We start from the raw sequence: 13,209 nt of genomic DNA, 5'->3' as shown, positions 1-13,209 counted from the left end.
GGTAGCCTGTTCAAAATAGCCATCCATGCAATAAGTGAGTGTTTAGGCACATGAAGTGGAAACCAAATAAGCCTCTGCCAAGGCACCTTTTCCCCTTTCATTCGAGTATCCTCCCAGAGCTTAGTGGTAGACACATAGACACCGATAGGGAACCACAAAATAAATTCAGCAGCAAGATCCCTCTGCTTAAGGAGCCTCCTCCTTGTCCAGCTGCTAGAGGAATTCAAAGAAACATTCCTGAAAGAATCCCCTTTTAAAACATACCTTTGGATCCAAGCGATCCATCAGGAACCCTCAGAAGCAAGCAAGGCTCGAATCCATTGGAGCATGCAAGCCTTTTTCCACTCCTCCAAATGTCTGATGCCTAATCCTCCCTCTGACTTGTGTAAGCAGATGGTCCTCCAACTTACCCTAGCCCCTGCAGCACTGCTATTGGACCCCTTCCAGAAAAATCTTGAGCACAGTTGGGCAATACTTTGGAGAATAAACTTACGCAGAAGGTACTGTTTGCTCCAGAAAGCTTACACACTGAAGAGAACAAATTTGATCAGTTGAAGTCTGCCAGCAAAACTCAAAGTATTTGGCAAACTACTAATTAAAATTTTATTGTTTTGTATTGTTTTTAGAAAGTGTTTTGAGAAATAAAATATTTATTTTATACATGATGTGAAGTAAATATATGCATTTAAAAATTGTTCAAATTTGTTCTTATTATGATATTTTATTAAAATAAAAAATAATTTATTGTAGCCCATTATTAATATTTTAATATATGAAATATAAAATTTAAATATTTATAAATAATTAATATTAATTATTTGTAAAATTTAATTTGAATGTATAATCTATATTTTAAAAATATAGTTGTTATAAATTTAAATATATAACATTTTATATTTGAAATAAATTTAAATACAAGATAATTATATAGTTATATAAATATTATATCAAATATATCAAATTATACATAAGGGTTACAGATGTCATTTTGGCTCCAAAATATTTTTTCAAAAGCAAAACTAAAAATAAGCTGCTTTTATTTTTGGGTCTTGAATTGATTAATATTGATTATGACTTCAAAAGTATTTTTAAAAAGCATTCAAAAACAAAACTTTACTATGAAGTAAATGTGGATTGCAATGCAAGTTGATCACCAATATCGTTAAGAAATTATTATTTTAATCAACATTTCTCTTAAAAAACGAATTGAGTCTTTTTAAAAGATTAAATTTAATTTAACGAAAAAGAATAATGTCCAAATTGATAAAAGATATAAACATTAAGGGTTAAATTTATCGCTAACCCATTAATTAATGATGTTTGGACTAATGTTTTTCACCTTGCATTTTCTTTATTAAAATAACAAAAGGAGCAAAAGGTAGTTAACAAATGAACAGATCATCATCCAGGAGACGCACAAAAAAAACAAGGAGACCGATATGTTAACTGTGTCTAGCTAAGAAGTTCGCATCTACGTGAAACAGCCAAACAACCATGGAATATCATGTCTCTCACACTAAAAACTCCTTATTTTCCAACATATATCTATCCCTTCACCATTATAATCACTATCCCACAACCAGGATGAGTTGCAGTAGTACTCTCAGCATCAGTTGCATCAAGTAGAACTGGCAAATTAGACAGCTTTGAGCCAAGAACCTCAAACCAATTGCTAGAACTTGAAAAGTGGACTTGCTTCTTAGGAGGTGGAGAAGGTGAAATAACAACTGCGTTGCCCTTTCCTGATTCTTCATGAGCAACAATACTATCAGCAACAACACTGTCAGTAGTAATATTATCAAACACTGAATCCTCAACCACTTTATCAACAGATTTCTTATCCTTGACAGGAGTCAGGAGTCTACTTAGGGCAATTCTTCACAGAGTGCCCAAAAGAACAACAAGGAGAACAACGAGCAAGCATGACACCATAACAGTAATAGAGGTGAGAGATCCATCACTCAGTTTCACATTGATGGAACGAGGAATTACGGTATCAACACAAATCTCAACACAAATCTTAGCGTACGAGAGACAAGTTTGAGAGGCAGTTACACTATCCATGTACAAAGGAGTACCAATAGCACTTGCAATGTAACTTAGGCCTTTTTGCGTAAACAATTCCAAAAGGACTCGATAACATTGGATCCATACGGGCATCCAGCCTAGATTCAATTCCAACTTCCTAAGATTAGGTTCCCACTTACTAAGGATAACATAAATATTTTATATGTGCTAATAAATGCCAAAAGTAACATGTTTTAACATCATTCTTAATGTGTTTTTTGGATAATTATTCGATTTAAAACGGTGAATTTTATGTTCTCAATCCTTTAAATTTATGTTTTTATACTTAGGAGAGCATTTGGGAGCAAAAGGAGCGAAAATCGGAGCAAATTTCAACAGCCACATGGGCTAGGCCATTCCACATGGGCTGGGCCATGTGAGCTACACGAGATGACACACGGTCATGTGCCAAACCTATGGATTTCACGAATCGCACTCCAAACATGTAGGAGAACGCAATTTTTAGGTTTTTCAAACATTCTAAGACCTATATATGACACAAATAAGAAGGTAGGAGGGAACCGTCATAGAATACTCGAGAAAACAACTCGAAAAACACCATTAAAGCAAACTCTGAAGCAGATTTCTATCAAGATTGAATATCTCATTTTGATTTCTTTGAAGTTTATTATGAGTTTATTTATTTCTTATTGTTATCCTTTCTTTGAAATGTTTTTGTTTGTGATCATGAATTAATTTTTTAAATACTTAGGGAGATGAACTCTAGAATAGATTTTGTTATTTGATTTCTATTTTTACGCAATAAATACTTAGATATTGTTCTTAAATATGTGTATTTTATTCTTAGTTTGATATTTCTAGATTATTAATCCATATTCAATGTACTTAAATTTGAGGAGGAATAGACCCTATTTAATGGTAGATCTAGCATAATTGAGTAGAGTTGCATGTAATCCTAGAAATAAGACGATATAAATCTATCGGATTAGAGTCAAATCTAATAGGGGATTCATAGATCGAGTTAATATAATAATATGAGTTTTAATTAGAAAGAAATTTCGATCAATCAACCTAGAATCAATTACTCTTAGTCTTGAAGAGATATATTAGTATAATTTAGGAATTTATACGGATCAATATACTAAGTGAAGAAATTATGAAATTTAGTTGGATTCTTTCCTGGTGTTGTTTCGCTTCTTGGTTGTTAATCGATTATTTTCCTGATTTGTTCTTTACTTAATTAATTTAGTTAATTTTAGTTTTGATCAATCACTCCAATTTGTCGGTTAAATAATAGAAAGACGGTAATTACTAGTATTTTTAGTTCTTATGAGAACGATATCTTTTCTCACTATAGTTATACTATTAATTGATAGGTGCACTTGCCTTAATTAAATTTTTAGTTGGTTTACGATTGCATCAAATTCCAAGATCCATGTTCCAGGACCTAGACAGGAGCAACAGAAGAACCAAATTGAAATATGAACAAATTGTCACCTGCTAGATGCACAGTTACTTCACTTTGTTTACTCCAAAGAATGTTGACTAGTCTCTGCATCGTTACAAAATTGGGCGCCTTCCCGAAGATCTAAGCCACCAAAGAGTGCTGCCATTTACGGACCACCTTCCACCAAAACATCAGCAAGGGGCTTCACAGTGACCTCACCGTCCAAGACTTGCAGTGGAAAGTAAGCAAGTGACTGCTCATCGGAAGAAACAAACAATGGCCTCCAATCAAGAGGGGCAGACATGAACCAAGGAAAGAAGAGCTCAAAAAGAGAATAAGAAACAGAGATCAGAACAGCTAACAAATAAAACCAAGGAGATCAAAGAGAAAGAATCGAGAAATCGAAAGAGAATGAAAGAAGGCCAAGGAAAATCCGGTGCAGGATAAGCCTGCTAAATGCACCGAGAGCATTTCGCTAAACGTACGCCTTCTCTCTACCTTATGTATATATTTGGACTAACTTAAGATGATGTATTACAACAATTAATGAGTCATGTACTAACAATTAAAACCATCAATGGCAGCATCATGTCTCTGTAACTCAAAGTCCTTGTTCTCAATGCTGAACTCACCCCACTGGCTTAGTGACACAAATCATCATTTGGTCGTTGTGTTTCACTACCCATGATGTTCTTAAAACACAACACCTAACTGCTTTCAATGTCTTGTACTCTCTTTCTCAGCATTACCTCTAGGGGATTTGGCCTTCAATTCTTTCAACTACGTACAGTTTAGACATGCCAAACTATAGTTTATCCATTTATCTAACTTGTAATTTTTTTCTTCCTTTTGTAACTGGTACCATAAAAATCAAACTCAAATATTTAATTACAATTTTTTTTAAGTGCAAATTAAAAATATTATGTATTAAATTGAGACAAAATAAAACTCAAACATAAAATTGAATATCGAAGACAACCTCAAGTATCAAATAGTAGTCAACAACCTCTTAACCTAGTGGCAAGAACATTGTATTATAGAAATGAGAGCTTAAGCTTAATCCTAAGTAGCTATATTCCTTCCACGATTAAAAAAAAAAAAGTATCAAATAATACATAACTCTTCTAGATTTGGTTTACGAAGGTTGATAAAGCAAAAAAAAAAAAATTAAGTAGCATATTTTTGGGTAATATGTTTTTGATAATTTAGGGTCAGTTTAATATTGCTATTGCAGTTGAGAATTACTTTTGAAAAACTTGATTTGGGAAAAAAAGTTCTATTAGAAAGTGTTGTGGAAAAGTACTATAAAAAATGTGATTTGTTAAATTAAGGTATTTGACATTGCTCTCAAAATTACATTTAAAAGTTAAAATGCTTATTTTAAACATGTTGAAAATTAAAAATAAATTAATTTAGATCATTTTTAAATAAGTCACTATAATTATATATAAAATATACATTTTAAATACTCTTTTAACAATTAATAAGTTATTTATAAACTTAATTATACATGAAATACTTTAATTTTAAATATAATAAATATTATTTAAACAATTAATATAATTATACATAGAATACAGAGTAATCCAAATTTTAAATACAATTTAAATAATTTACACAAATAAAGATATTTTTATAATTTGTACTTCAAAACTAAAAAAATCAAAAGCACTTAAAGCTCGAGATTTGCATTTGGGTGGAAAAGCCACCAAGTGTTTGACATTGCTTTTGAGGTTGAAAGCAATTTTCCACCCTAACAAAATCCAAACAAAGCTTTAGGGATTGTTTCTCCTTCCTTTTTTAAAATGTCGTGAGTAAGTAGGGGTGTTTAGTCGATTAACCGACCAGAAATAACATTAAACGAATTAATCGACTCTTTAAAATTTTTAACCGTTAACCGAACCGAAATTTTTTCAAAAAAATTAACCAAACCGAAATTTTTTTGGTTAATTCGGTCGATTAACCGAATTAACAGATAATTATATTTTTTTATTTTTGGTTAAAATAAATATAAAATTAACCGAATTACCCGAATTACTCAAATTAACCGAATTAACCGAATTATTTGTATAAAATTATATGTTTTTATTTTTATTTTTATTTTAGTTTTAGATTTTATTTTTATTTATTAAATTATTTGTAATTTTTATAATTGGGTTGGGTACTTGGGTTAATATATATTAGATTGGGTATCTGGGTTTATGTTGGATTGGGTTTGAGTGAATAGTGGGCTATTAATATATTATAATTTTATTTATTATTTTTCGGTTAAACCAAAAAAATTCGGTTAACCGACCAGTTTCGAACCAAATTAACCGTTAACTGAAAACTCAAAAAATTATTAACCAACTCCGACCGAATTAATTAGGTTAACCGACTGATTAACCGAATCGGTTGGTTAACCAAATTTTTTCAGTTTTACCCGAATTTTTCACACCCCTATGAATAAGTGTTATTTTAGAAAAGCTTAGTTTAAAATTTAATTATTTAGTATTGTTGTCAAAAATATTTTTAAGAAACAAAATGTTTATTTGATTCATGATGTTGTGAAGTAAAAATATGCATTTAAAAATGTTCAAATTTGTTCATATTTTGATATTTTAATAAGAATAAAATTCTTTTATTATAACTCATATAAAATTTAAATAGTTGTAAGTAATTAATATTAATTATTTGTAAAATTTACATAAAATTCCAACTTTGAACTATAAAAAGTAGGTAAATTTTACCTAAACAAAGGCAAAATCAAAATCTTTTTAGAAAGTCGAAATTAAATTATAATTTTAAGATAAAAAATATAATTTTATCATTTTGATAAATTATATCTTTATAATTTTAAAAAATTAAATTTATTTATATTTTAAAGGAATTAAAATATAATTTTAACTTTACTAAATTAAAATTTTAAAATTTAAAACTTCATACGGAAATTTTTACCATACACTACTAATTCTTAAACGTAACAAAATGTTTGGTTTTTTATTACCAAATATGGTGGACCACAAAATCTTGACTATTTAGGATGCCCAATTACTTTAGAGGCATGTTTGTTATGAATTTTAGTACAACAAAGGTGGGAAATGCTTGTACCACGTGGGTGTTATAAAACACCTATTCACCAAAAAAAAATCCCTTTTCTTTTGTAAATTATAGAAATGAGTTGTTTTTAAAAAAATGACAAGAATGGTACATTTTTATTAAAACGTGTTGAGCTGACATTACTTTTAGGGGATATGTAAAAAGATACGTCCAGCTCATCACTTTTTTTTCTGTTGTCAAGTAAAACACATTAACGTGAAAGTGCTTTTCAAAAAATGTCCACATGGGCACGCTTTTACCAATGTTTTCTCAATTATGGTTTTGTTTTGTTTTTTAATTATTTACAGTTAGGGTTTTTTATGTGAATAGATTTAGGATGTAGGGTTTATTTTTCCAATGTTTAGGTAAACGCGTTCACACATGGACGCTTTTTTGAAAATCACTTCCACATGAGTGTGTTTTACCTATGTTTTTCTGCGAATCCCCTGAAAATAACTATAACTCCGAGCATTCTCGTTATTTTTGAAAAATCGGCCCATTTTCATAATTTTTTAGAAATGGGTCTTTTCTATTCATTTAGTCATTATAAAATACATATATTATACAAAAAATGTAAATTTAAAATACATAAATAAATTTTATTTTTATATGACGATCTAATAAATATATAAATTTATTATTTAATATAAAATTATTTTAAAATCAATATTATTTTTATTATGTAAGATATATAAAATTTGAATTTTATAATAATTTAATAAGTATATGAATTATAAAATAACTATAAATATAATTAATAAAATTATTATTTTAAAGTAAAACTTAATATATTTATTTATTTTTCTATATAATTTAATTTAATACGAATCCAAGTGAAGTACACTAAACTGCGACCGTCAGTTACCCTGGCCACTCGCACATAAATCAGCTGGCAGATTCATTTTTGTATAGTTGGAATAAAAGAAGTTGAGAGTTATTAATTTTACAATAATTTAACTTTTAATTTAAAAAATTTAAATTTGGTCATCGTCATTTTAAAAAAATCAAATTTTTAGTTTTAACGAAAATATTGACCAAAACATTAAATTTTTTAATATAGCAACTCGCATGTTTTTAGAAATTTGAATTTATTTTTATTTTTAAAATATTTTTATAATTTTTATATTAGTTATTGATGCAACATTTAAGATAAATAGTATCATGTTAGTATGAAGTAAATGAGGATTACAATATAAATTGAGCGTTAAAAACAATTTGATTATTTTGAAAGATTAAATTTAATTAAAATAAAAATAAAGACCAAATTAATAAAAGATGTAAATATTAAAAATTAAATTTATGAGTGACACGATTAATTAAAGATGTTTGGACTAATGTTTTTTCACCATGCATTTTCTTTAATAAACTAACAAAAGGAGCAATAGATAGTTAACAAATGATCAGATCATCATCCAGGAGACACACAAAAAAAAAGAACAAGGAGACAGATTGATTAATACTGTCTAGCTAAGCAGTTCACAGATAAGTGAAACAACCAAACAACCATGGAATCTCACGTCTCTCGCACTCAAAACTCCTTATTTGCCAACCTTCTCCATTATAATTACTATCCACAACCAATATGAGATGCAGTAGTACTCTACTACTCTCTATGATGATCATCATGTCAAAGTTCATTCCCTTGAGCTAAACTTTCTCAGTATTCCAAATCAAGATCATCATCAACAAAAAATGATGTTATTGGATTCAAATCATCTCCAATACTGTTCTCACCATACCCACTTGATGTTAGTGAGAAATCATCATCTGGTGGTAACAGTTCACTGCCCATGATGTCCTTAGAACACAGTTCCCAAATGTCCTCACTGCCTGTCTCTTTCTCCGTGTTACAACTACTAGAGTTTGGTCTTGAAATATTCTCCATGTTTCTTTCCTCTTCTGACCCCGAATGAGAGGGTATAACAGGCACCACCTCCATAGGTTTATTTGAAGAACTGATAGCATCTTTCTGGGCATTATAACAGCAGCTTTTGTTTTTCTTCATTACCCATCTATAGATTTTCCTGCTCAAATGAGCGTTCCAATAGTTCTTTATCTCATTGTCTGTTCTTCCCGGTAAGTGACTAGCAATCAAAGACCACCTGCAAGTTACAGCACAAGCAGCAAAAGATTAGATTAATACGTAAACCCAAAATGGCATTGTAGCAAAAGAGAGCTCACCTATTTCCCAAAGTAGAATGCAAATTAACAATGGTTTCGTCCTCTTTTGCAGTAAAGTTTCCTCCCTTTAAATCGGTTCTCAAGTAGTTAATCCATCTCAGTCTGCAACTCTTCCCACACCTTAGCAATCCTTCAAAATGCCAGACCGTACACACCAATTAATACGCAAAAAAAAAAAAAACGAAAAGAAAAACCCTTAATATGTACGTACCTGCATTCTTGGGCAATGATCTCCAGGAGCCTTCTCCATTAACTTGAATATACTTGGTCAAAATCTCATCCTCTTCAGCCGTCCATCTCCCTTTCTTTAACCCTACTTTTTCACAACAAGGAGCCCTCCCCATTTCTGGCACTGCACTGCACAGCAAAAGTGGTCATTAAAAAATAGCAGACAAAAACAGTAAAGCGCAATTGGGGTTTAAAAGCTGAAAGTGAATATATAGAGTTTGAGAGAGTCAGAGAGATACCTGAGGTTGTGGTGTGGATGTTACGAGAGACACCTAGGGTTGTGGTGTGGATGGAGCAGTGATAGGGACTTTATCTATGGTGATGAATGCCGCCATGTTTGCCTTGAATAGTGATGGGCTCGTTTAATAATGGCTTCAACCTTTCAATGTGAAAAATATAAATAGGGATAATATACTATTTCATACCTGAATTTTGTTTCAATATTTAATTTAGTACCTTTGCCAAATTGTATCAATTTGTCAAATTTAAATATCAAATTAAACTAATAAATTAAATTAAATTTAAAAAGAGGTATAATGATAAGTTTAACTCTCAATATTTATATTTTTTTATAAATTTGACTCTTATTCTTTTTAGTTTAGTTTGAACTTTTAACCTTTTAAAAAAGTCAAATCACTTTCTTTTAATGAAAACAATAACTAAAACATTAAATTTTTAATGATATTAGAATGACAACCTTCATTATAGCCTACGTGTATTTTATTTTGATATGACACTATTATTTTATATATGTCAATAAGTAATTTAAAATTTAAATAAAATATATATATAATTGAAAAATTACCATGCATGCTTTAATATTTTAAATTTTAATATTTTCATTTAAAAATAATAAAATTAATCATCACATTAGATTTTTTTTGTATAAAAGTTAAATGTGAAATTTGGTAAAAAATTAAAGGTTAAATTGATAAAGAAATATAAAACATTAAGAATAAAATTTGTAATTATGCCTAAAAGAACCAGAAAAACGTTGATGAGCTTTAATGATTTCCATACACCTTAAGTTCCACCTTCCCCACTGCAGTTTCAGTCGTTTTTCTTTGTATGGCATAATGACTTTACACTTCAACTTTATAATTATTCATTCATTTATTTTAGTTTTAGTTTTTACCTTTGCGTTTTTTTTTTAAATTATTCAAAATAGATTGAAAAGTTAATGTTTTTAATTTTGTTTATATATGTACGTTGATTGTCATGTAGATGACATATTATCAATTAATTAATTTTAAAATTTTTAAAATATAAAAATAATTAAAACTTATTTTTTAAAATTAAAATTATTGGAAAGGTAAAAAATATAAAAATGTTTTTAAATATTTTAAAATTTAAAAGTTAATTAAATGTTGACAGTTAATTAAATGTTGGCATATCATCTACGTGATCCACGTGTATGCTACGTCGATTAGGGTGAAAAAATCGATCCGATTCGAAAAACTCAATAAAAAATTTAAATTTTGAATTAAATAGTTTGAGTTATTTGAGTTAATCAAGTTATTCGGATCAACTCAAATAAAAAATTAAGTTTTTCGGTTAAACTCGAATATGAATTACACAATTCGAATTATCCGAAAATTCGAATAAGAAAAGACAAAACTATGTCGATTTGATAAATATTTACTTTTTTAAAAGTTAAAATTCAAAATAATTAAGTTAAAAGGCAAAACTATGTCGTTTTGATAAATGTTTACCCATTAAGTTAAAAGGCAAAATCATTATATTATTCATGTAGTTAAATAATTTTATATTTAGTCTATTAGTTAAATAATTGGTCCATCTAAACGCAACATTAAGTATAAATAATAGGATTCGTTCGACTCTATTTGACTTGAATTTTTTTTACTCGATTTGATTCGATTTGAAAAAAATTCAAATTGAGTTCAATTGCTAAAATAGAATTTGTCAACTCGACTAACTCGAAATTTTTTCACTCGACTTGATCGAATACTCACCCTTAAAAACATTAAATTTTCTATTCATTTTTTGGTGATTTGACAAAAAATCAAGAATAAAAGCTAAAAACATTTACTATATGTGCACAAACCCCTTCCTCACGAAGGACGAACAAAAAATAAGAGATTGAAATTGATATTTTTTTATTTTTATTAAGTTTAATGATTTTAATTAATTAAATCAATTGCTATGATATTCTTTTTTAATGATAACTATCATTCAGGATTAATATGTATTTTTACGTAATTAAGGGTAGGGGTAAAACTATAAATTTTTCTAGAGAGGGTTGAAATGAAATTTAATTTTTAATGGTCTATATCTTAATAATTTTTAAAGGATTAAATTAAATTTTTATAATTTTAGGAGATTAAAATATAATTTTATATTTACTAATTTAAAATTTTAAAAAATTTAAACAATCAAGACAATAATTTTCTATTTTAGGGTCCTAAATTCGCCTCTCATTAAGGGTATAATTAATCTATTAAATCCACAGATGAGTCTAATCCAAATTTATCATCATTTGATGTCAATGTCAACTTTTTGGTACATTTTGCTGTCCGTGTCACCAACCCAGCATTGAAGAAATACTATTGTAATTAAATGGGATAATTCAGTAAAGGCCCCTGTACTTTAGATTTTATTCTAATGTGATACCTATGTCTTCAAAATGTTAGGAAGTGACTGTTTAATCTAAATAATTCTTTTTCCCTAATTATAGTGGATTAAAATGGATAAATTTGTTGTATAAGAAGTTGAGATTAAAACAATTTTAGATAATGATTTTTATGGCCTTTTCAAGGTTAAATGATTTATGAATCATTTGGGAGCAATATTAGATACATCATATAAAAGCATTACAATACGATAGATGATTGTTTGAGGTGCTTGAATATTTGGTGTTATTTCTAACTAGCTTGTATGTCTTAAGTGATTTGTGGACTTTGAGTCTAGGAAATGGCAGTATTTTTTAATCGTATAATTACATGTCATAATAAATATTAATCCATCTTAATTTTATATGGTGCATTGGTCATTTTAGGGTGGGTTTGGATGGACAATGGGGTGCAGTGCGTTTGGCTTACTTTTTGTCTCACCCTACAATATCACTACAGTATCTAATCTCACCGCAAAGTCTCACGCTACAGTATCTAATCTCACTGTCACCGTTATTTTTACACTAATCGCAGGTAAACGCATCACACATCCAAACTCACCCTTACAAAGTCAAGGAGTGGTATGTAATGATTGACTCATACATTTTAACTTTATTGTTATTATAAAAGAGTTATATAGGTAGTTAAAATTTTTTTAGAAGAAAAAAATATTTTTTATGAAAAAATTTCAGTCGTGAAAACATTTATGTTGTATTTGTTTCGTCAAATACAATTTTCAAAAAATCGAGTTAAGGAAAATTTATCTAATGGAAAATGTTTTATGTAAAATCAACCAAACACTCGAAAATCATTCTCCAAAAGCAGTTTTCAGTAAATCAAACAAGCCCTTAGACTTTGTGTGCTGAATTGAGTTCGATTATTGTCAAATATTGGTGGAAACATAATTAAGATTCGCTGGCAGTATTAGCGGTCTTTGTGTTGTTTGAAGGCTCTAGGTGGAATGGGGTTTCATATTATGAAAGAATTTTTTGGGTATAATTAAGGTATTCTCCGTGTCCATTTTTATGGTCCATGAAGACTAATCTTTTTAAGAATCTCTTTTTGCCCCATTAATAATATCGTCTCCAAAGTTCGAACTCGTGTTCTTCCCTTTAGAGTACAATGTGCCTTGCTCTGTAGGTTGTGTTTTACAAGCCAAATACTTTACCATGTATGGTTCTATGAGTTTGGACCCATCGCTTACATGACGTAGGGTGGTCTCTATTGGCAAATAAGTGATGGTGCTTATGTACTAGTGTAGGATCATCCATTGATCCATAGTGCTAGTATCACTAGATTACAACAATGCAAAGTTTTGAATGGTATAGTTGTTTATGTACACGATCTATTTTGTTCGAACATTGCCACTCGTTGTTAGGGTTCTCATTTCTTGCGTTAGATTTTTGGTTATACAATTGCCCCAATCATTCTTACTATCCCTTTGCATCAAGTTTAATATGGTGATATGTTAGACCGGGGCTTACATATTGCAAGTTACTCTGGGAAATGCGACACATCTATTGGTGATGGAGCATCTTTGGGTTGAGGCACCCCTTTCTTTGCTTCTTTCAACCCTAGATCTACCTTGTAAATTTGTTGCATTTATTTTATAACTAG

At 29.3% G+C, this 13,209-nt stretch overlaps 1 protein-coding gene across 2 annotated transcripts; it reads right to left on the bottom strand.

Annotated features, from left to right (window-relative positions):
- Positions 1–7,918: 7,918 nt before the first annotated feature.
- On the bottom strand, positions 7,919–9,316 carry LOC108478083 (transcription factor MYB12-like). 2 transcript variants are annotated; one of them, XM_053023244.1, is made up of 4 exons: positions 9,202–9,316; positions 8,946–9,091; positions 8,735–8,864; positions 7,919–8,655 (listed from the first exon to the last, which is right to left on the bottom strand). In XM_053023244.1, the coding sequence occupies exons 2-4, from the start codon at positions 9,076–9,078 to the stop codon at positions 8,211–8,213; spliced, it is 708 nt and encodes a 235-aa protein (XP_052879204.1). In that variant the 5' UTR covers positions 9,079–9,091; positions 9,202–9,316; the 3' UTR covers positions 7,919–8,210. The 2 variants fall into 2 exon arrangements, with proteins under 2 accessions (XP_052879204.1, XP_017636002.1); XM_017780513.2 differs by having other exon boundaries at positions 8,946–9,086; positions 9,202–9,304.
- Positions 9,317–13,209: the final 3,893 nt, after the last annotated feature.

This window comes from Gossypium arboreum, chromosome 12 (genome assembly GCF_025698485.1).
Source record: "Gossypium arboreum isolate Shixiya-1 chromosome 12, ASM2569848v2, whole genome shotgun sequence".
Taxonomy (NCBI): domain Eukaryota; kingdom Viridiplantae; phylum Streptophyta; class Magnoliopsida; order Malvales; family Malvaceae; genus Gossypium; species Gossypium arboreum.
The sequence above is the reverse complement of the archived record's forward strand: the minus strand, read 5'-3'. Positions and strand labels throughout refer to the sequence as shown.

What these genes read in the sequence shown, in the direction of transcription:
- LOC108478083 (XM_053023244.1), bottom strand. Translation starts at nt 9,078, where the DNA reads ATGGGGAGGGCTCCTTGTTGTGAAAAAGTAGGGTTAAAGAAAGGGAGA. An exon ending in ATCATTGCCCAAGAATGCAG is followed by an intron (nt 8,865 to 8,945) that starts GTACGTACATAT and finishes GGCATTTTGAAG; the next exon opens with GATTGCTAAGGTGTGGGAAG. An exon ending in CATTCTACTTTGGGAAATAG is followed by an intron (nt 8,656 to 8,734) that starts GTGAGCTCTCTT and finishes TGTAACTTGCAG; the next exon opens with GTGGTCTTTGATTGCTAGTC.